Below are 27,148 nucleotides of genomic sequence, written 5' to 3' on the forward strand. Positions count from 1 at the left end.
TTGGGCTCTCTGCTGTCAATACAGAGTCTGCTTCAGATCCTCTCTCCCCAACTCTCTCTGCCCCTCCCGCTCTCTCTCTCAAAAATAGATGAACAGTTTTAAAAAACAAAAAGAAAGAAATATTCCATAACTGGATCTAGATGGTGTTCACTCAGGTGTGTGCGTTTATAAAAATTCATCAAGCAGTATACTTAAGATTTATGTATCTTACTATATGTAAGTTATCAGTTAAAAATTTTTAGGGGCACCTCGGTGGCTCAGTTGGTTAAGCGTCCAACTTCTGCTCAGGTCATGATCTCACGGTTCATGGGTTCGAGCCCCGCGTGGGGCTCTGTGCTGACTGCCAGCTCAGAGCCTGAAGCCTGTTTCAGATTCTGTATCTCCCTCTCTCTCTGACCCTCCCCTGCTCACTCTCTCTCTCTCTCTCTCCCTCTCTCTCAGAAATAGAAAAAAAAAATTTAAAAAATTTTAATGCTGTAGAGGTGACTGGTTGGCTCAGTCAGCTAAGCATCCAACTTCAGCTCAGATCATGATCTTGCGGTTTGTGGGGTTGAGCCCTGTATCCGTCTCTGAGCCGTCAGCTTCAATTCTGTGTCTTCCTCTCTCTCTGCCCCTCCCCTACTCATGCTCTGTCTCTCTCTGTCTCTCAAAAGTAAATAAACATCAACAAAAATTCTTTAAATTTTTTAATGCTGTAGTGTAAAGAAAATCAGTAAATATATGCTAATTATAATTGTAGATTTGTTTATCAAACAAGCATTAAAATATTCTATTTTCTGGTAGATAGCAAGGTTGTATAAAGTAATACTTCACTGAAAATAAATCAGACCAAGAAAGGAAAATACTGTATAATATCAGTTACATGTGGAATCTAGAAAAGCGAAACACTGAGACATGGAGAGTAGAGTGGTGATTACCAGGGGCTGAGGAGTGGCGAAATGGGGAAATATTGGTCAAAGAGCATAAACTTCCAGTCATAAGATTAACATGCTCTGGGAATCTAACATACAGTATGGTGATTATAGTTAACAAAACTGTATTTTAGATTTGAAAGTTGCTAAGAGAGTAGATCTTAAATATTCTTACCACAAAAACAGAAATGGTAATTATGTGACAGGATGGAGATGTTAGCTAACACCACTGTGGTAATCATACTGCAATTTATGTGTGTCAGATGATCATGTCATCCACCTTAAACTTACACAATGATAATGTCAACTATATCTCAGTAAACGGCAAGGGAGCAATATTTCACTGAAACATCACCTCCTAACAGCAAGCAGAAGACTGCATATTTTTTAGTATATAGCAATAAACATTTGTCTTTCCCAGTTAAGGCAAATTCCAACCAGAGTAGTTTGAACAGCCTTAAATATAACCTTATACATTTATACAGTTGGTTAGCCAACGAATCACAAAAAGAGATTAACAGTCATTCCAAACAGAAAATCTCTCTTACAATTTCAACATGGGAAATTTATGATAAGCATGAATTGGACAGTAGCAGTTCAATGATTTGTACAGTAGGGACAGTGACAAAGTATGACATCTGAAACCTCCTGACACAGATGTCCAAGTCCTTACGGTGGCCTGCATGACCTGGACTCCCCACTCCTGGTTCCCCCAGCCTCTTCCTCTCTGACCTTATCTCCTACATCTCTCTTCCTTTATCACTCTCTGCTCAGTCACACTGCCTGCCTCACTCTTCCTCAAATAAACCAAGCATATACCTGTTAGTGAACTTTTAAACTTCCTGATATTTAACCCTAATAGCTTCCAAACCAGCTTCCACATATCAGGGATTTTAAAATCTCAGGATTTTAAACCTCAGGATTTTAAAATCTTCTCCAGAAAAGGGGCGTCTGAGTGGCTCAGCTGGATAAGCGTGCAGCTCTTGATCTCAGCTCAGGTCATGATCTCACTTTTTGTGAATTGGAGCCCTGAGTCAGGCTCTGCCCTGACAGGGGGGAACCTGCTTGAGATTCTCTCTCTTCCTCTCTTCCTTCTCCCACTCATGCATGTGCGTTCCCTCTCTCTTTCTCTCAGAAATAAACAGGCTTTAGAAAATAAAATAAAATCGGTGCAACTGGGTGGCTCAGTCAGTTGAGTGCCTGACTTCAGCTTGGGTCATGATCTTGCGGTTCGTGCGTTCGAGCCCCGCTTTGGGCCCTGTGCTGACAGCTCAGAGCCTGGAGCCTGCTTCAGATTCTGTGTCTCCCTCTCTCTCTGCCCCTCCCCCACTTACATTCTGTCTGTCTGTCTCTCTCAAAAATAAATAAGCATTAAAAAAAATAAAAGATGAAATAAAATAAAAATAACAACATAAAATAAAATAAAATCTTCAGGAAAAAAGGACCTCTATTAAGGAGATACATACATCCCTCTTATAAAATAGTTACTGTCACCCGTGTCTGCTCTCAATCTTCTTTTAGGAATTTTAACATGAATATTTCTCTGTTTCACTGCAGATAAAATTTCTCTTTTTTGGGAATTTGTTAGATAACTGGTCATAAAGGCAACCAGAGATAGAGAATCCACCAATAATAATTGCTCAGTCATTCTGTAATTTCATCAGGCTTTTATTAGCAACATCTATCACTTAAAAACAAACAAACAAACAAAAACTTGAGTCCAATCCTCTGTAAAGTTTTCTTCCAGGCCAAGGCAAGACATACATGTTTCCTAGGAAGGCTAATCATCTGAGATGCCTCTTCAAACTATTAGATTTTATATATCTGTTCACCAGTCAGGAGAAACTGATTTTCTGACAACAAAATTAATAACAAACTTTGATTCATGTTCTAAACAGAAGGGTTATTACATGTTCAGTACATAATAAACCCTTTACTTTCTTTAGAAATATCTTTCAAAATTTCCTTCACTTGGAGAATTAGATGCCTATCCTTATTCAGAATAGAGGAAGCTTTCACACAATCATTGTAATAAAATTGTGTTTGAAATGTGTTTTAAGGTTCTGTTTCCATGTTGGCAAAGTATTTCTCATTTTCTGTAGTCCCTTTTCAGTTTTCCTTGGTGATGTTTTTCTCAAATCAATATGTTGAGAAGCACATTAAGGACTTAAGTTTTAGACACAAAATAGATCACTTATTTCCTCTAAACAACATGTTCTACTTCAATTTCTGAGTTCTTGTAGACCAAAGGCTGACTTATACATACCAGCTGGCTGATATCAAGGTTGGAAGTGTGTCTGGGGCTGCACCACACAAACTCCCCATGATATATGCCAAAAGAAATAGCCAGTGCCAGGGGTGCCTGGGTGGCTCAGTTGGTTGAGCATCCGACTTCGGCTCAGGTCATGATCTCACGGTTCGTGGGTTCGAGCCCCGCATAGGGCTCTGTGCTGACAGCTCAGAGTCTAGAGCCTGTCTTTGGATTCTGCATCTCCCTCTCTCTCTGACCCTCCCCTGCTCACACTGTCTCTGTCTCTCTCAAAAATAAATAAAACATTAAAAAGAAAGAAAAGAAGTAGCCAGTGCCAGTGTGGACTTCCAAAATCCCATTCATTGTAAGCATTGGCTTACATTCTGCTGCTTGTACAGAAACCACACTTGAAGCCCATGCTTCTAGTGAATCACAAAATGCTCTGAGCCCTCCTTGGATTAGCACTATTGGAAGTGGCCTGATCGGCCCTCCTTGCCATTCTGCCTTTGCCCTTCTGCTCACATTTCATCACTGTGAGGCAAATTTCCTCTCATAATTCTCCAACTTTTTTTCTTTTAGTCAGGATTTTCAGCGAAGTCCACAGCGCTGCCCTACCACCTCCATACTCCCATCAGCCTAACCCTCCTCCAGCCATTGCTTCTGCCTTCTGAGTCACCAGCCGCCTGCTGACATCAGGGGAGCACTGACACAGCCCCAAAGCCCGAGATACATGCTTTGGTCTCTTCTGCTCCCACTGTGCCTTATAAACCACTGGGACTGGAATACTGGAGTGTTCAACTGTCAGTGGCCACTAGAGTGCGCCACTCCACTGGCAATACCACGTGATGGACTTGGATCACCCCTACCCTTCAAATAGATTAAGATCTCATGAATATTGGGCCCTTAAAAATGGAAAAAGAAGACCTTTTATTGCATGGACAAAAGGAATGGATAAATACCCCTCAGGTAAAGTTCATCACAGGCTTAGCATTTTTGCCCTTGTGAAGGACAGGCTAAGGCTTACAGTGAGCGTGGAGTACAGTGAGCGGGGCTTTACTGCCATCTCCTGGACCACGGCTTGGCAGCACTGGGCAATCTGGGCAAGAGGCCAAGGAGTAGGGAGGGTGCATTTTAGCGAATGGATTTAAGGCCAACTGTAGCAAACCCTGAGCTCAGAGCTTTCATAATTATCCTGATATAATTCCTGTCTACCCAAGCAGAACTGACTTCAACCTCTACCCTGGAAAGGAGAGGTGCTTATCTCTTACTTATTTCCTCTCAGGGCCCAACAGAAGAATGGGGACGCGACCACCTTACTTAAAACGACAAGTGTATTTAAAAGTACATTCTGCTGGCTGGTACTGGGGAAGACAGTATGGAGGTTCCTCAAAAAATTAAAAATAGAACTACCATATGATCCAGTAATTCCACTACTGGGTATTTATCCAAAGAATACAAAAACACCCATTGGAAGGGATACTTGCACCCTTATGTGTATGGCAGCACTATTACAATAGCCAAATTATGGAAGCAACCTAAGTGCCCATTCAAAAATGAATGGATGGGGCGCCTGGGTGGCTCAGTCGGTTAAGCGTTCGACTTCAGCTCAGGTCATGATCTCACGGTTTATGGGTTCGAGCCCCGCATTGGGTTCTGTGCTGACAGCTAGCTCAGAGCCTGGAGCCTGCTTCAGATTCTGTATCTCCCTCTCTCTCTGACCCTCCCCTACTCATGCTGCCTCTCTCTCTCTCTCAAAAAAAAAAAATTTAAAAAATTTTTTTAATTTTAAAAAACGAATGGATAAAGAAGATATGGTACAGATATATACAATGGAATATTATTCAGCCACAAAAAGAATGAAACCTTGCTATTTGCATCAACATAGGCGGATCTAAAGAGTACAATGCTAAGCAAAATATGCCAGTCAGAGAAAGACAAATACCATATGATTTCACTCATATGTGGAATTTAAAAAGCAAACAAAGGGGGGAAAAGACAGAAAGACAAACCAAAAACAGACCCTTAAATAGACAACCAAAAGAGGGTTACTAGAAGGGATGTGGGTAAGCAAATAGGTAAATAGATAAAGGGGATTAAGAATACACTTAACAGGGCACCTGGGTGGCTCAGTCAGTTAAGCGTCCAACTTCAGCTCAGGTCATGATCTCACCGATGGTGAGTTCAAGCTCCACATTGGCCTCTGCGCTGACAGCTCAGAGCCTGCAGCCAGCTTCAGATTCTGTGTCTCCCTCTCTCTCTGCCCCTCTCCCACTCACGCTCTGTCTCTCAAAAATGAATAAACGTTAAGAAAAAATTTTTAAAGAGTACACTTATCTTAATGAGCAATGAGTAATATATGGAATTGCTGAATCACTATATTGTACACCTGAAATGAACATAACATTGTATGTTATCTATACTGGAATTAAAATAAAATTTTAAAAATACATTCCACTGGCCGGGTTGCATTTCCCAGTACAAAATGATTTTTTTTAATTTTTTAATGTTTAATTTATTTTTGAGAGAACCCTTGAGCAGGGAAGGGGCAGAAAGATGGTGACAGAGGATCTGAAGCAGGTTCTACACTAACAGCAGCAAGCCTGATGCAGGGCTCCAACTCATGAACCATGTGACTGACTGAGCAGAAGTCAGACACTCAACGAACTGAACCACCCAGGTTCTCCCAGTACAAAATAATTTTGATGTGGCTCAGTCAGTTAAGCATCCGACTTCGGCTCAGGTCATGATCTCATGGTTCATGGGTTCAAGCCCCGCGTTGGCTCTGTGCTGACAGCTAGCTCAGAGCCTGTAGCCTGCTTCAGATTCTGTGTCTCCCTCTCTCTCTGACCCTCCCCTGCTCATGCTGTCTCTCTCTCTTTCTCTCAGAAATAAATTTTAAAATTTTTTTAAAAAATAATAAAATAAAGTATACCTTGAACCAAATTCTATTATCTTAATTTGGAATTTGGGTTTATTTTCAGAAGGTAGGAAAACATTTACAACGGAAAATCTCCAAAACTCAAGCTACAATCTACTTTACCTTTTTTAAAAGACCTTTAATGTCTTTTATTCACAGAAGGAGGAAAACAAATGACTGATAAATATACAAAAAAGAAACTTGTATAAAAACATGTGTGACCTTGGTAGTAAACAAGAAAATGTAAACTAAAGAGATAATTTTCACCCATCAGACTGGTCAAAATGGAAATTATTAGTAATATCTAATATGGTCTGGGTGTGAAGAAATAGACCTTCTCATCCACTGTTGGTGGGAAACGGGACAGCATTTTTTGTAGTACAGTTTGGCAGAAGCAGTCAAGATCTAAAATGAAGCCTCCCTTTTGCACCTCCAAATATCCATCTCTGCTGAGCATTGTGATTGTTCCTCCAGCATCCATTCTGTGTATATTTTCCTAGCTTTGTAGAAGAGCCAGGTGGTTCTGCAGGTAAACTGTCATTGGCCCAAGCCAATCAGAACAACCCTGTTTCCTTCTGGGGCTGTCATTATGAATTCAGACAAAGGAATTTAACAGAGGTCAAGCCAATAAGTGCATGCCATTCCCCTGGCTACAGTGCTTGATTCACAGTGAGCAATATCCAAATTTGGCTTGAGTGAAGTGAAGTTTTGTCTAGTGGCTAGAAAAACACACTTCTTCTTCCGTAAGTGAATGAAGAAGCATGTGACTCCAGGAGTCTAATCCCCCAAAGTCTATATTATCTAAGCAAAAATTTTTGCATTCATTCCAGTTCTAAATAACCATACCCATATATTTATTTCAACAAACACACACGGCTCTACCATTGATTGAGTGGGTTTGACTAAATTCCTTACATCTTCTAAGCCAAGTACCGTCCCTATAAAATACGGCTTACATTCCTTCCCTCATAGGATTATTATTACTATTGTCATATACACATCACTGTGTGAGATGGTGTGGAACAAAGGTAGATAAATAGGATGTTCCCTATTCCTATTCTTTACCATAAAGAATAGGTATGTGTTCTCAATCTTTAGAGACACAGAAAATTTAGTGGGGGTGATGACACTGGATTATTGTTCTTGCCCATGGACCTCAGAATCAGGCCCTAACTCTTCTGGAGGGTCTAGAACAACTTAGTAAACAGTTTTTCTACTAATATATGTATTATATATTTACTATCTATATATCTACTTATATCATATACTTATATCATATATATATATATATAGTTGTGGGGGACAGATAGTTGGTATACACGTAAGCAAAAGGAATGATGAGGCTAAAAACAAGTTGGGGAGGGAAGGAATAGCCAGTTGGGACACTGTTGTCGTGGGGAGGAGGGATAGTTTTAAACTCTAGCAGCTACATTAATAGAGATTACTTTCCAGATCTAGAGGCAAGGAGATAGCTGAATGGAGATAAACTGACAAAAATTGGTATTCTCATGACCGAGAGATCCTCCCTTGACTAGAGACAGAAAAACATGCTGAATGGGGATATTTTGGTTTTATTTCCCTGATTCTTCCTTATTTTAAATTCATGTTAACCAATAATATGTTTTCTAAAATTTTGCCAGAATCTTCCTCACTTCTACAGATGACCCTGCATGCCAAAGTAGAACAAGAAAGGATTGAATAAGGCTATGCAATGGGGGGAAATAAAATTTCACTGAAAACAAACGAAAATAACAATTTGTGGATGGATTTTTTTAAGAGAAAATTTCTCAGTATATATATATATATAGTACATTCAACATCAGGTATCCACAAACATCGATAAACACAAAGCTCTAGGTCACAAGTTACATACAAGTAATGAGAAGTGATGTCAAGATTTGTGGTAAGATACTTTTCAGAAGGAAATGTTAAGAAACAAATACACTGTATATTAATTACAGTTTCAAGTTTTCTCATGTCTAAAGCTAAAGAGAAAAAGTAAGGCCCTGTAAAAGCAGTGAATAAAAAAATTACATTTTAAAAGTCCATTACCAATATAAGAACACGACACAAAACAATAAAGAAAAATCCATTTAGTCCAAATCACTTGAACCAGCCTTAAAGCCATAGGAGCAGCGACCCTTGCTGTCTCTAATTCTCTGCCAGGGGTTCAGTTTTATAGAGGAGGGCTTAGAAAACAAGTTAATCACATTCTTCAGTCTGGTCTGACTCAGAGTTTAGTGCAGATGGAGAGTTCTATCGCAGCACAAATCAGATAAAAGAACGAATAATGAAAGAGTCACATAAGGAAACATGACTTCTTTGTTCCCATTTCAAAAGGAAGTCAGCTATTCTAACCGAGCAAAGTATTCTCAATCAGGCGAAAGCTCTAAGCCTCAGTCTCTTACAACTTCGACCAGGCAGTCTTTACAAGACATGTTACTTTATGAGCAGGCAGCTTGTATCATGTGCTGTATAAAATAACTAACTTGCCAACATCCAAAAAACAAACAATCCAATTAAAAATGGGCAGAAGACATGAACAGACATTTCTCCAAAAAAGACATACACATGGCCAACAGAAACATGAAAAGATTCTCAACATCACTCATCATCAGGAAAATGCAAATCAAAACTACAATGAGATATCACCTCAAACCTGTCAGAATTATCAAAATCAAAAACAAAGGAAACAGCAAGTGTTGGCAAGGACATGGAGAAAAAGGAAGTCTCATGCACTGTTTGTGGGATGCAAACTGGTGCAGCCACTACGGAAAACAGTATGAAGTTCCTCGCAAATTTAAAGTTTGGGCTACTATATGATTCGGTAATGTCCACTACTGGGTATTTAGCAAAGAATATGAAAATACTAATTTCAAGGGATATATACACCCTTATGTTTAATTGCAGCATTATTTGCAATAGCCAAATTATGAAAGCAGCCCAAGTTTCCATCGATAGATGAATGGATAAATAATATATATACACATATACATAATATATGGAATATATATATTTAATATATATGTGGAATATTATTCAGGCATAAAAAATAATGAAATCTTGCCATTCACAAAAACATGGATAGATCCAGAGAGTATAGCGTTAAGCAAAATAAGTCAGGCTGAGGAAGAAAAACACCATATGATTTCACTCATATGTAAAATTTAAGAAACTAAACAAAGGAAGGGGCAGGGAGAGAGACAAACCAAACAGTAGACTCTTAAACAGAGAACAAACATAGGGTTACCAGAAGGGAGGTGAGTTGGGTGATGGGTGAATTAGGTGACAGGGATCAATTACCATGATGAGCACTGAGTAATGTATAGAATTGGTGAATCACTATATTGTATGCCTGAAACTAATAGAATACTGTATGTTAACTATCCTGGAATTAAAATTAAGAACATAATTTAAAAAAGATAATGAACTTGCCACCTCTGTATCAAAGTTTCCAAAAAAACTAACAGATAATTTCAAATTTATTTGTTAAGTACCATACAGTGCTATACACATTATTTGTATTTTCTTACTTAAATAAATGCAAATAAAGCCATCTATGGAGCTCAGTAAGATATAATATTTATTCATTTTAAAACATACATCCACACAGCAAGCCCATTTCTCTCCACCAATACATATACATATTTCCTATTAGGTTTAATCATATTCTTCTAAGGAGAGCAAAGTAATCTTAAGCTGAAAGAAAGAATTATTTTGGTTCCATACCTATAGGCCCAGTTGGCAAAAACTTCTTTCTCAAGTAGTTCTGCCAAGGATCTAACCAGATATGATCCTTGAATCTCAACTTGCATTTCCAGTAAACTGTTTTTAGTTCTCTAATTCTAAAGTTCACAAAATTTTTTAATAGGCAAAATATACCAAAAGCAAATACAGAGACAAAAAGGTAATTGATCCTACATCCTCAGACATTGAGTGATATGTTTACACTGATCTTTAAATAAAAATAATATTGAAATAAGCTGGAAAGCCACTTGACTTTGAAGTATTGTCTGCTTTCCACACTGTACAGTCTACTGGCAATATTTTTTAATTAAAAATAAAACAATATCTTAATGTGAAACCTATTAATGCCAATACATTCACTGTCTTTAGCATGTTAGGCATACCAATCTAGTCAAACATCTGGTCAGAGGTTAAAAATAGAGCTTCAATATCAAGACCAAATTTTAATGGAACCACCTACAGACTTCTACATTGGAATCCTCCTTTTGCCTCCTCCTGAATGTCCTGCTCTTTTGAGGACAAAGTATCTAAGGTCAGAATTTTACTATTAAGCTCCTCAGAGTAATAGAGAAGAGGGCCGGTTAAATTCTTGGGCTAAGTTTTAGTCAATGCCTTTTGGAAGAAAACAACTCACTGTTAACTGGTTAAGGCAAAACACCCACACAAATTCTGGTCCCCTTAACAACCATTCTCTAAAATGATAAATTCAGAGCCTGACTGGCACCCTAGAAGCCAAGAGCCAAGAGCCAAATTGACTTAAGCTTCCCACCTGAAAGTCATGGACTGGGGCATGAGAAAAGATGTGTAGACTGTATGTAGGTAGATATTTTTGCATGTTGGTGAAGAGCTTTCGGGAGGGCCTATGTGTTTGAGTAAATGAGAGGACAGGAGCATCTCTGCGTTCTGTCTGATATCACCTTCAAACTGTCAGTGGACAGGAGTGAGGTCCGTAACAGTGGACATTTCCTCTCCAAAGCCTCTTCAGCTGGCGAGTTCAATAGTAACTGGCCTAGAGAACAGTAACCAGTCCTAGTCAATCAGTAACACTGCTTCCCGTCTCCCAGTTTTGTATTTATATACTTCCCTTTTCAGGAAGAGGTGTAGTCCTCAACTCCAAGGTATGCCTACAAAATTCTCCTTCACCATTATTACTCCACAATCATGTTCCCGCACGCAGGAGCACGAGCACCAGAATTTTACAATACAGAGGACTACCCGATGTCAGAATCATACTAAGTCATTAGAAATAAAAGGTTTCTTTGAGACATTTGCACCAGTATGGTTCACAGAAAATCAACAGAGAGGCTAGATTCCCATAGTAAAATGATCAAACATCAATCACAATAATCACAGAAACCAAAGATATACGTCTAGCCATAGAGAGCAGTTACGTATCTCCTTAAAGCCTAGAAACAAGCCATCTTTTTAAATGTATATTAATAGGTAAGTTAGGGTAAAGGAAACATTTTCTCTTACTGATCCTAGTTTTTCATTTCTTCAAGTGATCGTAGTTTTTATCCCCTACCTCCACCAAACTCAAGCCTAAGCAAATGCGTACGTTTATACAGATAACACAGAAAGTTCAATGCATAAGTAACATAACCATTGTTTCTCTCTCCCTTTTTAAACTCATTTTTAATCTTGGGTAATTTTAAATCACAATCTACTAACAGTAAATACACATTTGTGGAGCAAGAACCATATCACTGCTCCTCCATTGGGTATATCTTGAAATGGAAACAGTGGCTTTGAACAAGGTGATAGGATAGCAGTGGGAGAGGGGCACTTGTTCAATCTTCCTTCGAAACACTTGGAAGTCTTTGTCTTTTTTCTGCTACAAGGCCTTTCCCAGAAAATGCAGGCAGTTCAGAAGTAAATGACCAAAACCACAAATCTTTGTAGGATATCAGCACTTTTGTCACAAGAAGGTGTCTTCTCAAGGGCTAGAGCGGCATCTAAAAGCACAGGGGGATACAGGCAACCAAAGAGTTTACAAAAAATCTTCCTAGAAAGTGGTTTCTATCTCACCTGCTTTCTCACATTGAATATATTTATAATATTGTAGGTATCATACAATCTAAGAAATTTTTAGACCATAAACATCAAAACCAATATTTTAAAGACAACCTTTAGGACAATGATCAACCAAAACTGTCATTGTAGCACACCATCTCCTTTTACGTAAATAATGACTAGTTTTGACCAAAGAGATCCAAGTTTTATAGAGGCTACAGTTTATACGGAATGTGTCATGAGTGCCTCGCAAAGACTTCTCCCAGCGCCTGGCGCCTGTGCCAGTGAGAAATCAAAACCTAAGATTTGTTCACTTCACAGTAACTTCACACTGGATGTCACCAACATTCAAAATGCTTTGCGGAGGTTAACAGGTTAATTCCAACAACACATTTAGGAGAGTGTGGGATCTTATTATGATCACATTTTACAGAGTTCATAAGATATTAAACATTAGATGACTGGTCTGAGGTCACATAGCAAATTGCCACTCAAAAGGTCTGATCTTTGGTTTTCATTTTTTAGTTATATTTAAAAGGAAGGCAATCCTGTTACCATTTAAAATTGACATTTAATTTTTCAGATCACTGTTGGTATCTAATCAAGTAAATTCTTAATTTACTCTGTCTTCTTTTTTAAAAAATTTGTAACATATTTCTCCTAGGGGTAGGTCCCCAGTGGGGTGGGAACGTGTGGGTCCTGTTCTTGCTGTGTAGACACATGGTGCAGGCCTGGAGCCTGGAGCTCCCTTTTTTTTTTACTGCAGTGGAGTAGCAGGCCAATAATAAAGTCCATCAGAAGCAAAAACTGTGTGTGTGTGTGTGTGTGTGTGTGTGTGTGTGTGTGTGTGTGTGTTTGTAAAGGAAGGCAGAATAGTGCTGATCCCCCTTTATTGGGAAAAAGATTACCAAGCAATCATTTCATCTTTCTTGCTTTACGAGCCCAAAGGGCAAATGACTGATAAGGGAGATAAGTCCTTCCACCTCACTCGTCACCCTGAATTCACATTACTGGATCTAATAAAATTCAGGAGATTAGTTTAAGGGCAAGAGCTGTAAGCTCTATGAAAAGGCATTTCATCCCAAAAACAAATACTACTTCTGTTTTTTTAAGTGGCACAATTCTTTCTTACCAGGTGTTCTCACAGAATCAATCACTGGAGAATGTCTTAGCAGCAGAATTTGGCCTTTAGCAAGCTACAAAATATTTCCCATGGAAGATTACTTAGCATTAAGTATGAGAAACCAGACATACCCAGTTCAGAACCAAAATGACTCTCAGTGCTGGTGTTCCATTCGAGGCAAATCAGCCTCTGAATCATCTGACAGGGGAGGTCCTGAAACCTAGAAGTTAATAATCGAGCGTTACAGGTCTCAAAAATTGTAAAAGTCCCACTCCCCTCAAAATCCCAATTCTTGTTTTTCAAATATCAGGTGTTTAGAATTAACTATTCATAGCTCAAGCTCTTGCACGGAAGATGATGAAGTAAGGGGCTGTTATTCTTTGACCTCTTTGTTGATACGTATGTTAAAAGATGCTTCTGATGTGCCAAAGTAGTGTGAGCCCACTACAATCCATCTCTCCTACTCACCACAGACAAACAAACAAACAAAAAACCTTTAGGAAAAACATGAAAAACCACTGGAGATTAAGGAGAGGTGTCAAAAGTTGGAAACGCGGTCCTTCACATGGGGGTAGGTTTCCAATTCTGTTTGTTTTTTGCTCCTGTGACTTTGCCCAAAAGGCAGGCCCTAGTGTCAGAGTAGCAAAGAAGTGGAAGAAGCTCAAGGTCTGAAAGAAACTCCCTTGTTATCCCAGAGCAACCAGGGAGGAGAGTCCCTGCAGAATGTGCAATGCAAACAAAACTTCAATGACTGCCTGCGGAAATAAAACGTCAACGTTCTCCAGAGGATCATAACAGGACCTTGAGGCTACACAACGTAACATTAACAGTTTCCAAGATACAATCAAAGTTATTGGTCACCAGAAAGATCCAGGGATGTGTGTGATCAGTTCTCAAAGGATGTGGCAATCAACAGATGCAGAAATATATATATGTTATATATGTATATATATATAACTTAATTAAGTTTATAAAGTTCCAATATTTGGGCCATCTCAGGATCAGTATGAATGAAGAAACAGAAATTCTTAGCAGAGAAATATAAGCCCTAAAAAGAACCAAGTGGAAATTTTAGGGTTTACAAATACAGTACCTGGGGGTTGCCTAGGTGGCTCAGTCAATTAAGTGTCTGACTCTTGATTTTGGCTCAGGTCAAGATCTTACAGTTCATGGGATCAAGCCCCATGTTGGGCTCTGTATGATCATTGCAGAGCTTGCTTGGGATTCTCTCCCCCTTTCTCTGCCCCTTCCTGCTCATATACTTTCTATAAATAAATAAATAAATAAATAAATAAATAAATAAAACAGCATCTGAAATTTAAATATCTCTCTGGAGGGGCTTAATAGCAGAAGGGAAATAGCAAAGTAAAGAGTCAAAGAACTTGAAGATAAATCAATAGGAATCACCCAATCTGAAGGGCCAAGATAAAAAAAGAAAAAAAAATTAAAGAAAGCAGAGTCTCAGGAACTTGTAGAAAATACCAAGAGGTCTAATATCTATGCCATTGGACTCTCGGGGGAAAAAAAGAGAAAGAAATTATTGAAGAAAAAAAATTTTTGGAGAAATAATGACCAAAAACTTCCCAAATTTGGCAAAAGAGGTAACTTTACAAATCAAGAAGCTCAGCAAATGCCGGACAGGATACACTTAGAGAAAACTATGCTTATACACATCTTATTCAAACTGATAAACACAAAATGATGAAGGTAAAATCTTGAAAACAGCTAGAGAAAAATGAAACATTACATACAAACAATCAAATGTCCAAGAATGTTCCCATAACGTGAGAGTGCAAGGCAAGCCACAGCTTCTGCCAGAAAGCCTTTTGCTTTCAGTCTCTGGTTGTTTTTCTTACCACTGACATCTTCCACATATAAACTCATGTTCTTTTGATATGAATTTGTGTTTTTCACTACACCTACTTTCTCCTTTATTGTATCTTATATACACTTAGGAAATGAACAAATAAACTAAGAGTAAAAACGCAGATCCATTTTATTAATATAAAAGGAATAGTTCAAGTCAAGCAAATAAAAATATTGAAGTATGAAGGCACCAAAGCCTTTCTTCCATTTCATGAGACGACATTTGGTTATGTGAACCCTGAAAAGTGGTTTTGAACAATAGTACACTCAGAGAGCAAGTGAAAAATTTTGCACCTTTAAAATCCACATTAAATTTAAGTTTTAGAAGTATACAAGGAATCTCTTGAGACATTGGAGTTCCTAAAAGTAAAATTTGTGATAGTAATTAATCTTCACGCAACAGGAATTTTTTTAGTTTTGATTATATTGCTGCAGAAATTGTTAGCAAGAGATAAGGCAAAGTAATAGCAGTCACTACATCTTTTTCTCAAGATCACTATGTAACTGCCTCTATAATTTGTTATCCTCAACAATATAATTCCCTTTGTTTACAGAGCTCTACCAAATTATTTAACGTGCAGTAGTAAAAGAAAGCATCCACATATATAAGGAGGCAACATACAGGTGTTGTCTAGGAAATGAAAATACTTAAATGAGGATAGAGACTTCAATTCCAAAACAAAATTGTCTAGCATCAAGAAGAGGTGAGACATCTGTAAGTAGAACAACGCATATCCAAAATTTATACTAGTTGTGGTTCGCTAAGGAAATTGAAAAGTTTGCGAGTTTTCTTAATGTGAAAATGAGTGATAGGATGCTTGTGAAAGCAGCAGAAACATAAATATTCTGTAGAGTGAAGAGAAATTATAGAAAAATAATTATATATCAAATAGCAAGTCTTTAACATGCACAGAGTAAGTTGTCTTGGGGAAAAGTGTCAAATAGAGGATACATTTTAAAAGGATAAAGGCAATTCAAAGAATGAAAGATACGTTATATCTTGGGGGTTAATGCAGTGAAATACTACTATAAATTACCACAAAAGTTATATGGAATCCATAGCAAGGCTACACCCATACACATATACACACATACTTTTAATCTATAAAAATTGATGACTATAAGCTGGAAAATATCTATATAAGTATATATGTAATAAAGGTACAAAGTGCAATGAACAGTAAGACAAAATTTGACAAATAAAGTTGTATGGATCCCACCAATAAACCTGTCCAATCCTTAAGAGCAAGCTTTCCTTAAGATACTTAAAAAGGACATGAGACCCAAGTTCTACCCAATCTGTAGAGTATTTCTGTACCTGATGTAATGCAATACTGGGGTTGTGCAAGTCAATAGCGGCCAGAGAAGGAATTCGAGATTCTGAGACATTTTTGTTCTCCTTCCTTATTAACCTGGAATTTCGAGCTAGATAAAAATAACCATAAATACATTTTAAAAATTAGACATTTGTATTAGTTTTCCACATTCTCTATCTCGTCCCTCAGTATATATTTAGTGTACATGTTTACATACATAAGTCTGTACATATTTACATATGTAAATACATAGTTACTACATTTTATTTTTAATATTTTATTAGTTTACTTAACATACATTTTATTTATTTATTTTTTAAATAGTTTATTGTCAAGTTGGTTTCCACATAACACCCAGTGCTCATCCCCACAAGTGCCCTCCTCCATGCCCATCACCCCTGTCCCCCTCCCCCCCACCCCCATCAGCCCTCAGTTTGTTCTCGGCATTCATGTTATTTATTTTTTAAGTTTTTATTTCTCAGTAATCTCTACACTTAACATAGGGCTCAAACTTACAACCCTGAGATCAAGAGTCACATGCTCCACTGAATGAGCCAGCGGACACCCCAATTTAACATAAATTTCAAATAATGTAAACAAAAAGGCTGAAAAAGTAAAAGCATTATACATACCTATGCCTTCCAAGGCTCTTAGTTCAGGGAGATGATTATAATTCAGTTCAGGCAAATGGACATCTGTCTTTGAGTATTCCCTTCTTTTCTTATTAGCCTGAAGTAGGCTCTTTTCACTTGTGACCTAAGATCAGAATGATTAACACAAGTGAATTCGCTTCCAGGTAAGCTTGGCTTGCCCCTTTTGTAACTACCATATTGATTTCCTAATATCTAGGAATTTAAGAATAACACAAAACTTCAGAAGTCCTTGAGTTTCTTTATTTGGAATTTTCTACTTGCTCTTTTAATAGAGTAAGTGCTAAGACTCTTGGTTCAAATTAGTTATAAAATAATTAGTTCAAAAAAATTGTCTGCATGTCCAAAAAAATAATGAGTTCAAACTACTAAATTTACATATTCAAAGAGTGACAAAATATATAATAGGTGTTTATAATAAATAATTCACATCTCAAAATTAAAGGTTGAGACAGGGGAGAGGTATTGGTCTTTAACGTAGGTGTTGAATAAAATTTAGGCTTAGCTCTGCCTCCATTAATTTTCATTAGGACTCAAGTGTGTCTTCTCTCCATTAATCTCGACCTCTTTTCCTGACTGCCTCTTAAAAGTAAGGATAAACAGAAATAAGATATAAAATTAATAACCAGTGTTGATTATGCAATGCCTGAAAGAAGGCTGGTATCAATTCCAGCAAAATGCTATTGAGCCAGGTACTCTGAAAAGCTTTGCTGATCAAAGTAATCTTCCAAAGCAGACCAAGCATGTAAAATACAAAAATATCTATAAAGAAATCAGGAGATATTTAAAAAAAAAAAAAAAGGAAACTACTATGGATATAGAAATTGTGGGCCAAGAATAATTAAAGGAAAAGCAAATGTAATGCCCAAATCATGAGAGATATGAAAAGAAGGCCATTATTTTTCAGCTCTGAGGATAATGAGAAGGGTAGATAAGGGAAATTTGAGAGAAAAATACTCCTTTGGGAATATATCCACACCTCCCATTCCCTGGCACAAGAATTCATTCACCACATTCCGGAGGCATTTTCTATGGTGCTAGATACGTTTTAGGTGTAGGGTAGAGCTGTAAGGAAAACAAAGCATATATTCCTGCCTTGGAAATGTACATTCTAGTTCAGGAGACAGACAATATGTAAGTAAGTGAATATAGAGGTATATGCAATGGAAAAAAATTAAGCAAGGAAAGAGAAAAGAGAGTAATGGGAAACAAAATGAATTCTAATATTAGGGAAGACCTTACAATAAGTCTTCATATAAGCCAAGGTGGAGAAGCAGCAAATTCTTCAGTTCCTCTGGGGGAAATAATGTTCTAAAGCAGAGGAAATAACAAGTGCAAAAGGCCAAATATAGGAGCATCTCTGGCCAGGTTCAAGGAATACAAGGGAATCAGTGGGTTGTAATAGACTGACCAAGAGTGAGAGAAGCCAGGGGCACCTAGGTGGCTCAGTCAGTTAAGCGTCTAACTCTTGATTTCAGCTCAGGTCATGATCTCACAGCTTGTGAGATTGAGCCCTGTATCAGGCTCTGCACTGGCAGTGCAGAGCCAGCTTGAGATCTTCTCTCTCCCTCTCTCTCTCTCTGCCCCTCCTCTGCTCACACTCTTGCTCTCTCTCTCTCTCTCTCAAAATAAATAAATAAACATTAAAAAACAAATAAAATTTCCAAGAGAGAGAGACAGAAAGAGAGAGAGTAGTCAGGGGTGGAATAAGAGGGATGGGGACCTGAGTCAATCAGTGACTTAGAAGCCCTGTTAGGACTTTGGTCTTTACTCAGAGATGACAAGTCAATGGAGGATTTTGAGTGGAAGAAGTGATGATGATGATTTAAGTTAACTTTATTTTTTAAATTTTTTTCTTAAAAATTTTTAAACATTTTTTATTTATTTCTGAGAGAGAGAGAGAGAGACAGCATGAGAAGGGGAGGATCCGAGAGGGAGGGAGACACAGAATTCTAAACAGGCTACAGGCTCTGAGCTAGCTGTCAGCACAGAGCCTGATGCGGGGCTCGAACCCACGAACCGTGAGATCATGACCTGAGCCGAAATCGGCTGCCCAAAGGACTGAGCCACCCAGGCGCCCCTAAGTTAACTTTAAAAAAGAAGCATTCTGGCAGTTACGTTGAGCATAATAACACTCCTTTGAACCTTCAGAACACCTCTGAACCTTGTGCATGCTTCCATTCTTATAATATGACACTGTTTTAATTTGTTTTTCCTTTATTAGACGATGGTTCCTTGAAGAGAGAGACTGATTCATCTCCAGTGTCTCATAATAATCAATAACTATTTGTTAAATGAATAAATAGAAAACTTTCCTTTTTAAAGAATGTTTATTTATTTTGAGAAAGAGAGAGAGAGAGCATGAGCAAGGAAGGGGCAGAGAGAGAGAGAGAGAGGGAGAGAGAAAGAATTCCAAGCAGGCTCCACACTGTCAATGCAGAGCCCAATGCGGGACTCAAATCCACAAACCAGGAGACCATGACCTGAGCCAAAATCAAGAGTTGGACATTTAACTGACTGAGCCACCCAGGCACTAGATACTTTCACCAAAAATCTGATGTGAGATACAATTTACCTTGTCACCTACTCTACAAAAGAACCGATCACCAAGTATTAGGTTAAGAAAATTTACTGTTACTAAAAATATTAAACAGATGTCATTTAAATAATACATTTAATCATCTCGACTTACAAAACTTACTTCAACTTTAAGACTTTCACATTTATGATTGTGACAGGTTGGGATGTATAATTAAGGTTCCACTCAATGATATGTCTCCAAATAAGATTCTCAGTTCTTCACTATTATATTTAACATTAACAGAAGTCTAGAAATGACTAATGCTTGCTCTTCTATCACCGGGAATAAAAGTTCACTTACTGATGTGGTCACATTAATATTATAAATGCCTGATGGAGAATGTTTATGTGGTTTAACAAATGGAATGCAATACTTCTTGGTTTTCTCATCCACTCTGCAATGACAACAACAAATTTGTTAGAACCAGCAGTAACTATTTTTTCAAGCACAAAACCAAAACCATATGACACAAAACTAAGTGAAATGCAGCTTAATCAGCATTTAATGACTATTCATAATCATACAATGTACATAATTTTGGTGAAACATTCTGTCCTTTACCATTCCCTTCATGCCTCCCACCTGGCTCCCAAGTCCAACCAAATAAATTACTTTCCTTCCAGAAAAATTTCCCAAATGAGCTTCTTTGTACCACCAAATACCCACAGCCATACCATGTAGCAGCAGACCCTCAAAACCAATGATTTCATTTATTATGATATCCTCCTTTCACATTTTTAGACTAAATAGTTATAGACCCTCCTCACCTTCCATAGTATAATCCACTTTCTTAGGACTCAGATGAATTTTTTTTTATCAAATGCTAATAATTTTCATCACACAGGCCAAAAGCCTTTTGAAACAGAACGCTTACAAGAATGAAGAGCAACCAGAAGCCTGAAAGCAGAATGTGGCTGAATCGACCAACACTCACAACTTGCAAACATACCCTTAAACGTCACTTTGCTTTTATTTCCTAACTTATACCTGTAGCTCTGAACTCCTGGGATAGTCCCCATTCCAGAACTGACACCTGCAGCCACCGTGGACTGATTGTGCGTGAGCGGGGGAATTGCCACGCCGGGACTTCTGGTGTGATCCATGCTGCCGGTGCCGCAATCTCTGAGGCTTGTAGAAGGCACTGTTTTGGGGTGGCTCGTCCCATTGTCAGGGAAACAGCTGGCATTTGAAACTCGACTGACTTTTTCAACTTTTTCTCCATCCATTTTTGACCCTTTTATTTTAAAGGCTTTAGAATCTTTAATTTTGGGATCAGCGTTGGTATCCTGACCATTAATAAAAATGTTAAATCATTAGTGATCTGAGGAGAATGAAAAATTACCTCTTCCTATAAAGAACGGGTCAACTACAGTAGAATTCCATAAATATCATCTTCTCGTCCCCCCGTGTTCTTTTTTCTATCTATGGAATTAAAATTTCACCCAGGATTCTTGGTCAGACATTTATTTTGAATAGGAATGCAATTCACACTAGCTCTACTATATATCAGATTAATACGATACACACATATATCACATGTATATATAGTTCAGTAGAAAAATGTGAAAGAGTAAGTATGACTACTTTTGTTCTTATACATCTACAGTCAGAAAATACACAGTTGGGGGGCGCCTAGGTGGCTCATTCGGTTGAGCGTCCGACTTCGGCTCAGGTCATGATCTCATGGTTCATGGGTTTGAGCCCCGCATCGGGTTCTGTGTTGACAGCTAGCTCAGAGCCTGGAGCCTGTTTCAGATTCTGTGTCTCCCCCTCTCTCTGACTCTCCCCTGCTCAAGCTGTCTCTCTCTCTCAGAAATAAATAAAACATTAAAGAAAATAAAAAGTTAAGAACTTCTTCTTTTGGTTCATTTGAAAAAATGGGAGTGGGTTGTTGGAGGATTGGGATTACCTTACCAAGAACAGATTCTGGATAACCTACATGCAAATGTAAACTTCAAATAAATTAAATACCCAAATCTCAATTTTGAAATGCTCTACTTTATACAAAAAAATTTTAAATGATATTTTTCTCTCGTATCATTTAAGGGGAAAAATGGTATGTGCATGTGCTTGTGTCCATGTGTGTATATGTGAGTACATGGGTCTAAATGTTCTTAGATGACTATGACTTCCTGATAAGACCTACTGCATAGTCTGGTACACACTCTGGTACACAGTAGGCACTCAATATATGATATGTTAAAATAGTTTTGCAAAAGGTAATGTCTATAGAGAAGGTATATTTTTACAACTAAGCTAAAAGTTAACAACTTGTTTACTACTCAGGAAACTGCTGTTTTCATTTTCATTTATTTTCCTCCAAAAATTAAAGGACATATTACATTTAAAATTTAATACACATGAAAACGCAGACATTTACCTGTACTACAAGCGTTTTTCTATCTTCGCCTATGGAATCATCTTTTTCCTTTTCCTTCTTTCTGCTTTGGGATTTTTTAGATAAAGAAATATTTCTGGCATCTTTCTGTACTTTTAACTGAAGTTCCTGAGAAAACCTACATAAAAATACATTTGTCAATACAATAAAAGTGTAGAGGCACCTGGGTGACTCAGTGGGGTAAGCCTCTGACTTCGGCTCAGGTCATGATCTCGTGGTTCATAAGTTTGAGTTCCTTCACTGCTTGCATGCTCTCTCTCTCTTTTTCAAAAATAAACATTAAAACGTTTTTAAAAAAATAAAATAAAATTATATAAGACAGATAAATCCAGAAAAAAATCATTTTCAAGACATTTTCTTAAAATTGAGTATTAAACTAGAGTATGTTATTTAAAATGAGAAAATTTATTGGGGCACCTGGGTGGCTCAATCAGTTAAGTGTCCGACTTCAGCTCACACCATGATCTCATGGTTCATGAGTTTGAGCCCTGGATCAGGCTCTATGCTGACAGCTCTGAGCCTGGAGCCTGCTTGGGATTCTGTGTCTCCCTTTCTCTCTGCCCCTCCCCCACTCGCACTCTGTGGCTCTCTCTCTCAAAAATAAATAAACATTAAAAAACATTTTTTTAATGAGAAAAAGTATGGCCTAGATTAGCAGGTCTCAAAAGGTAGTCTGTAGAACCCTGGGAATCCCTGAGAACTTTTTGGGAGGTTCACAAGGTCGAAGCTATTCTTACCTTAATAGGAAGATGACTGGCTTTTTCTCTACATTAACACTGGCCTTGATGGTGTGAAAGCAGTGGTGGGTGAAACTGCTGGCACCTTGCCAAGGACTGAAGCAATGGCACCAAACTGTACTAACAGTTATTGTGTTCTTCATATACATACACACATTCTCAGTTAAAAAAAAAAGGCAGTTTTGCTTAAGAATGTCCCTTATGAAATAAAGAAGTATTCATTTATTAAATCGAAACCTCTGAACACAAGTCTTTTTTCATATCTTGTGTGAAAGAAGGGGATATGTGTGAAGCGCTCCCGCTATGAGCAGAAGCGTGATGGCTGTCTTAAGAAAAGGAACTGTGTTATTGTTTGAGATACAAACTCAACTAGCTTCTTCTTCCGTGCGACATTTTTTACTTGAAAGAAAAGATAACAGAAAACTATAGTTATTCAGACTTGGAGTATTCTGCAGACATTTTCTTTTGAAAAATGAACAAAGGAAAACAACTGACAACATTTATGTTAATGATAAAATTCAAATTTTTATGCAAAATTAGAATTTCTGTTAAACTTGTGCCAGTAGTGTGGCCCTAGCCGATTCCGAATACTTAAAAAGACTTTTCTGATGAGACAGAATGTGACTTTTTGATACTATCTAATGAAATATGTTACCATTTTAATGATCTACATTATTTAGCAAAACAGTATTTTCCTAATGACTAATAATGATGTCACAAAAGTACACAAGGCTAAAAGATCTATTCAAAGTGCAAGAAGATAGATAAATGGATTTTGATGTCACAGGGTAAAGGAAGTTCACTGATATGTTTCAGATTCCACAATACAACCAACCCTTAAGAAACTACTACTGCCAAGTTTTGGCATAGTATCAAAATTTTGGTTATGGAATCAATAAAGAATATCCACAATCAGCCAAAAGGGCTATTAACATACTCTTCCATTTTCCAACTACATATGAATATGAGGTCAAAATTTCTTTGTAGATCTCAATCAAAACAACATATCACAACTAACTGAATGCAGATGCAATATGAGAACTGAGGTATCTTTCATTAAGGTAAATACTAAATAGATTTGTAAAAATAGAAAGCATTGTCATTGCCACTCATCTCACTATTTTTGGTTTTGTAAGCTGCACTGATGCCAGCAGCTAACACAGCACAAGAGACCTCACCGGCAGCTCTGGTACTCACAAGTTCGGCACATCAAGGTCCCAGCACAGCACTGGAGACAGTGTCACATGACTGGGTGTGGTGTGAGTACAGTGGCAACAGGAGACGGTACCTTTGCAAATGCATCCATACCCAAGATGAAGACATCACACTTGTAGCAACACACAAATCAGTGACCTGAGTGGTAGATGTCCCCCATAGGGAGACAGAAAGAAAAGCATGATGTAACTCCTTCATGAAAACCAAGATCCCTAATTTAGTGAATGCAGGGGACCACTCCTAGGAACTGCATTATTGCTAAGGCTGAATAGAGGTAGGGTGGTAAATATTTAAGATCATCTAAAAGCAGGTGTGTACTGAAATAAGAGAAATACCCTTATTTTAACTCTAGGTTGGGACATCCTGGAAAACATGAGCCTATACTATACCTCTCAGCAAATCCATCCATATGAAAGAAATCATGGTGCAGGAGCTCAGCACAGAAGGGTCTTTTGTCGGGGTCAATATGCAAGCATTTCTGGAAAACCAAGGAATACATACAGCTTATATGAAAGAAAAATTGCTTATATTTAAATTTCTAAATATAGAAAAATAGAAAATCACTCTTTATAGTCAATGAACTTTAAAAACATAATAAATGATAAAGAAAAAAATACACATCTAGACAATGACCACTAATGGTTGCTAATATCACAAAAAGAAAGACTATCAGACATGTAATGTCTCTAGATGGAAATATACAAACCTCTTATGGCATGGTCTTGCCAAACAACCTGATTCTGATCAAGTTCTAGCTCTAGTTTATAAGAAATACAAGACAGAGGAGCATATTAAAATATAGTATGTGGATAATTCTAAGGGTCAAACAACCTACTCTCTCTAACAAATAAATGGCAAGGTTTAAACAAAAATGAAAAGAGATAAAGATGAGCTTGTAAATTAAGATATATCAACCAATTGTGATCTATAGAACCTATAGACTTCATGTAGATCCTACTTCAAACTATAAAAACAAATTATGAGAAAATCAATGAAATTTTGAGCACTGCTTAGATGTTTTTTAATATTAAGGAACTATTATAAATTTTTAAAATTTAAAGGCCTTGCAGAATGGAAGGGAAAGGGCCTATTCTATGTACATCACTGTGTTAGATACTTCACACAGATTATTTTATTTTAATGCAAGTCTTGTTCTGATTTATTAGAACCACTTAATGTTAGGAAAAATGGAAGAAACTCAATAAATAGCTTTAAATTAACAAAAAAATTTTACAAATGATTATGGTATTTATAAGTAAAGTAATATAATATCTGGGACTTACTTCAAAATGCTACCAAAAACAAAACTGAGGAGGGTGACTACAGGTAAAAGAAGACTGTCAAAAAGTTCATCGTTGCAGCTAGATGACAAATACACAAGGTTCATTGTACTACTATTCTTTCTATGTTTCTATGTTTAAAATTTTCTGTAATAAAATGTTTAAAAGTTATAGAATTCTATTATAAGGGACATAAATTGGATTATAGTTTTACCTTAATTCCCTTTAAATCTCTATAGACAGATCATAAAGCTGGTCTCAATGAAAACTTTTTAAATCTGTTAGAAGATTACATAGAAAAGTAGAAATGTATCCTTCTAAGAACTTCTTATAATTGTTTATGAGCTTAATAAACTTTTATTAATGAATTATTTAATAACTTAAAAAGCAAAAAATATCTTGAGTAAATGTAATATGATTTTGGTGTTTTAGATATACTGCACTTATTTTATCAATATTTCAGAACAGGCTTACTTAATAACAATTTTTTAAGCTAACAATTCCATAGTGTCCAGTGAGAATTTCCCTAATATATTCCTCAACTACAAGGCAAAGGTGATGATCATTTGTAAATTAGCTTCAGCAAATCTAGTGGCTAAGCAGAAGCCTCCTTAGGTCATGATCCTATCCCCTATACATTAATAATGTGCTAGCTCTTGGGGTGCCTGGGTGACTCAGTCAGTTAAGCTTCCAACTTTGGCTCGGGTCATGATCTCGCAGTTTGTGGGCTCAAGCCCTGCATCAGGTTCTGTGCAGACAGCTAAGAGCCTGGAGCCTGTTTTGAATTCTCTATCTCTCCCTCTCTCTGGTCCTCCTTCTCTCTCTCTCTCTCTCTTTCAAAAATAAATAAACATTAAAAAATAATTTGTTAGTTCTTTACCTTTCTTTTTATTTACTTATCCTAATTTTCTTCTCTTTTCCACTTATCAGACTTGCATTTCAAATGTTAAACATTAAAAAGATCCTATTATGAGAATGTTTTCATACTCAAAACATGCTACATAATGCTAAATGATTTCTTAAAACAAATAAAATTTTCAGGCCTTGGGGTACCTGGGTGGCTGAGTCGGTTAGGCATCCAACTCTTGATTTCGGCTCAGGTCATGATCTTGCAGTTTGTGGGTTTGGGCCCTGCATGCGGCTCTGTGCTGACAGTACATCCTGCTTGGGATTCTCTCTCTCTCTGTCTCTCTCTCTCTCTCCCTCTCTCTCTCTGTTCCTCCCGACTTGTGCTTGCTCTCTCTCTCAAAATAAATAAACAAAATTCCTTTAAAAATTCTTTTCAGGCCCTTCTCTCTGAAGATCTCCCTGCCAAATTATTTAATTTTTTTAAACTCTTAATGTACAAATATTACAGCCACCAGGGCCCAAATGCAGTGCACTGGCATTGTGGCATGGATATATACCTCCTTTTAATGTGCCAGTAATTGGTATGACGTCCCATACCAAAATGTCTTATGAGAAGAAATAGAGATGAACAATAAAGTGATAGCCAGTTCCCCCTCTACTCTACAATCTGGGAGAAAAAACTTTCACCCAAGGACAAATCAGGGTTACTCCAATGAACAAATCGAAGCACACCTGGTGGAAGGTCCAAAAACTCACCACTACAAGCAAGGAGGAGCTCTGCAGAGGACTGACCAGTGGGACAGAGCAGTCAACACGCAACAACAGAGTGTATGCAACACATTCTAAAAACACTTCCTGAAGTGTCAGGCCCTGGACAGTGTATGACCCTTTTAATATAATAGTACTCATATATAGTACTTTATACAAATATAAAATAGTACAAATAGTACTTTAATATAATGCAGGACACAGAACAAGCTATTAAACAAATAAAAGACAAAAACCTAGCCAAAATGATGAAACGGAAGAATTCTCCTCAAGAGAAAATCCAGGAAGAAATGACAGCCAGAGAGTTGCTCTAAACCGATATAAACAGTATATCTGAATAAGAATTTATACTAACAGTCATAAAACAAATAGCTGACCTTGTAAAACGCATAGAAGACAGCAGAAAATCTACTGCTGCAGAGATCAAAGACCTAAGAAATAGTCAGTAAATTAAGAAATGCTATAAATGAGATTCAAAATTAACTAGATACAGTGACAGCAAGGATGGAAGAAGCAGAACAGAGAA

The 27,148-nt window shown here is 37.4% G+C and overlaps 1 protein-coding gene across 1 annotated transcript in view; it reads right to left on the reverse strand.

Moving 5' to 3' along the window:
* Window positions 1-9,639: 9,639 nt before the first annotated feature.
* The window catches only part of CDKL2 (cyclin dependent kinase like 2), a 52,100-nt gene continuing 34,591 nt past the window's right edge, over window positions 9,640-27,148 (reverse strand). Inside the window, exons 7-14 of the mRNA XM_039231015.1 lie at window positions 24,115-24,203; window positions 21,756-21,891; window positions 20,363-20,661; window positions 19,676-19,769; window positions 16,777-16,900; window positions 16,147-16,253; window positions 13,094-13,182; window positions 9,640-11,781 (exon numbers count right to left, since the gene is read on the reverse strand). Coding sequence (XP_039086946.1) covers window positions 13,117-13,182; window positions 16,147-16,253; window positions 16,777-16,900; window positions 19,676-19,769; window positions 20,363-20,661; window positions 21,756-21,891; window positions 24,115-24,203 — 915 coding nt within the window. The 3' untranslated portion in view covers window positions 9,640-11,781; window positions 13,094-13,116. The remainder of the gene's footprint in view (window positions 11,782-13,093; window positions 13,183-16,146; window positions 16,254-16,776; window positions 16,901-19,675; window positions 19,770-20,362; window positions 20,662-21,755; window positions 21,892-24,114; window positions 24,204-27,148) is intronic.

This window comes from Hyaena hyaena, unplaced genomic scaffold, assembly GCF_003009895.1.
Source record: "Hyaena hyaena isolate Hyena2069 unplaced genomic scaffold, ASM300989v1 scaffold_54, whole genome shotgun sequence".
Taxonomy (NCBI): domain Eukaryota; kingdom Metazoa; phylum Chordata; class Mammalia; order Carnivora; family Hyaenidae; genus Hyaena; species Hyaena hyaena.